General features: G+C 49.2%; 1 protein-coding gene across 1 annotated transcript in view; it reads right to left on the reverse strand.

Annotated features, from left to right (window-relative positions):
- Positions 1–1,253: 1,253 nt before the first annotated feature.
- The window catches only part of CHST7 (carbohydrate (N-acetylglucosamine 6-O) sulfotransferase 7), a 2,046-nt gene continuing 1,741 nt past the window's right edge, over positions 1,254–1,558 (reverse strand). The window contains exon 2 of the mRNA XM_010580487.1: positions 1,254–1,539. Within this exon, the coding sequence (XP_010578789.1) occupies positions 1,254–1,539 (286 nt within the window). The remainder of the gene's footprint in view (positions 1,540–1,558) is intronic.

The following is a 1,558-nucleotide window of genomic DNA, read 5'->3' on the forward strand; positions in this document are numbered from 1 at the left end:
TTTTTATGACTACATTTTTCTGTCAGATAATGAAAGAAACCTGCTTCTTGTGCCAATGCACTCTCAGGTGGCAGGGTCAAGGAAGAAAAAGAGCTAAAATAAACAAAGGTTCATCCTAACTCACTGACATGTTTTACAGCACAATATTCAGAGCACGAAAACCTACAATGCAGTTCAAACATTTCCCCCAAAAGAACGTAACATTTTTGAACTGCCTTTATTTCCAGCACTTTATATAAATATTGCTTTCTTCCTGATCCTGGATTATCCTCCATTTGAAGTTCATGTTCTCAGTTTGTAGTTGAGGACAGCATGTAAACATCCCTATAACCCTGTATACTCTTGTGGGGCTGTTTAAACGCTGCCAGGCTGTAATGGACTCAGAAGCAGTCTCTAAGAAGTTACAATACTGCATCCCTAAATTACAACTGAACCCTCTATCCCCAAAGAGAATAAATAAGGAAAAAAGGTACTCGCAGATACACACACACATGCACACCCTTCTCATACAAGTTGCAGGACAACTACAGGAAAATGTCATTTTAAAACCCCAAATGAAACTTAAGCTTTTCTTTTTTATTTTAAATTCAAGCTTTTATTTGGGAACTTTGTGATTAATTTGTCTTAGCCTCTTAGGAAACATTTGCTTTTGTCCAGGAGTTGCCAGCTGAGAGGATGTTATTGTTCGGAAGGGATGTGACCAGGAGGACCCTGTGCACGGCACAATGTGTCAGCCCGGAAGCCAGGGAAGAAAAGTGATTCTCTCATATGGCTGAGAAAACAAAATGGAAATACTGAGTGTTCGTTCACCTTCCAGTTACAGTCACCCCAACGCGTGTCCCCAAGAAGCATGTTAGTCACCTGTATCTCACATGAGTATCACCACCTAACTATATCAATATATTAAAAAAAAAATAATCCTACTTTAAAAAGAATTACAGATTTCTGTAGAAAAGCAAAGATTTCTGCCACAAACATCTTTGAAACATGGAAGCAGGCGAATGCTGACCGCCTCCACACGCCCGCCGCTCCAAACGATGGACGGAGTGAGACACGGTTCCCCCTCCCTCGGCCGCTACCCCCTACCCAGAGCATCAGCGACCCGTACGGGCAGAGCCCAGCCCCGCAGAGAGCCCGGCGGCCGGCTGGGAGCAGGCGAGCCGAGTCCTCCCCTGCGGCCGGCACCCTCCTGCCTGTCCAGGCCTGCACTGACCTCGGCACAGCGAACTTCACAGAAGCCCCTCGCGCGTGTCTCAGTAGCGGCAGGAGCGAGCCGAGCGTGCTTCGGCGCTCGGGAAAGGCGACGCTCTCGCAGCCACACCGTTCAAGCCCTCCAGTTCCTTGCCGAGCGCCTTCGTTCGGGGGACGTTTTGAGCTGTGAGGCAGTTTTTCTGGAGAACGCCCCGTGCTTTGCACATGGTCGCGGTTTCACCTCGAAAGGGCTCCGAGATCGACGCCTCTCGCCACACCTTCCTCTTCAACACAACCTCCGCCGTGCCCTCTCCACGCGCCCCGGCCCCGGGAGCAAACGCAGCCCCGCTGAAGCCAACGGCGGGGA

Source organism: Haliaeetus leucocephalus, unplaced genomic scaffold (genome assembly GCF_000737465.1).
Source record: "Haliaeetus leucocephalus isolate CR32 unplaced genomic scaffold, Haliaeetus_leucocephalus-4.0 Scaffold712, whole genome shotgun sequence".
Taxonomy (NCBI): Eukaryota; Metazoa; Chordata; class Aves; order Accipitriformes; family Accipitridae; genus Haliaeetus; species Haliaeetus leucocephalus.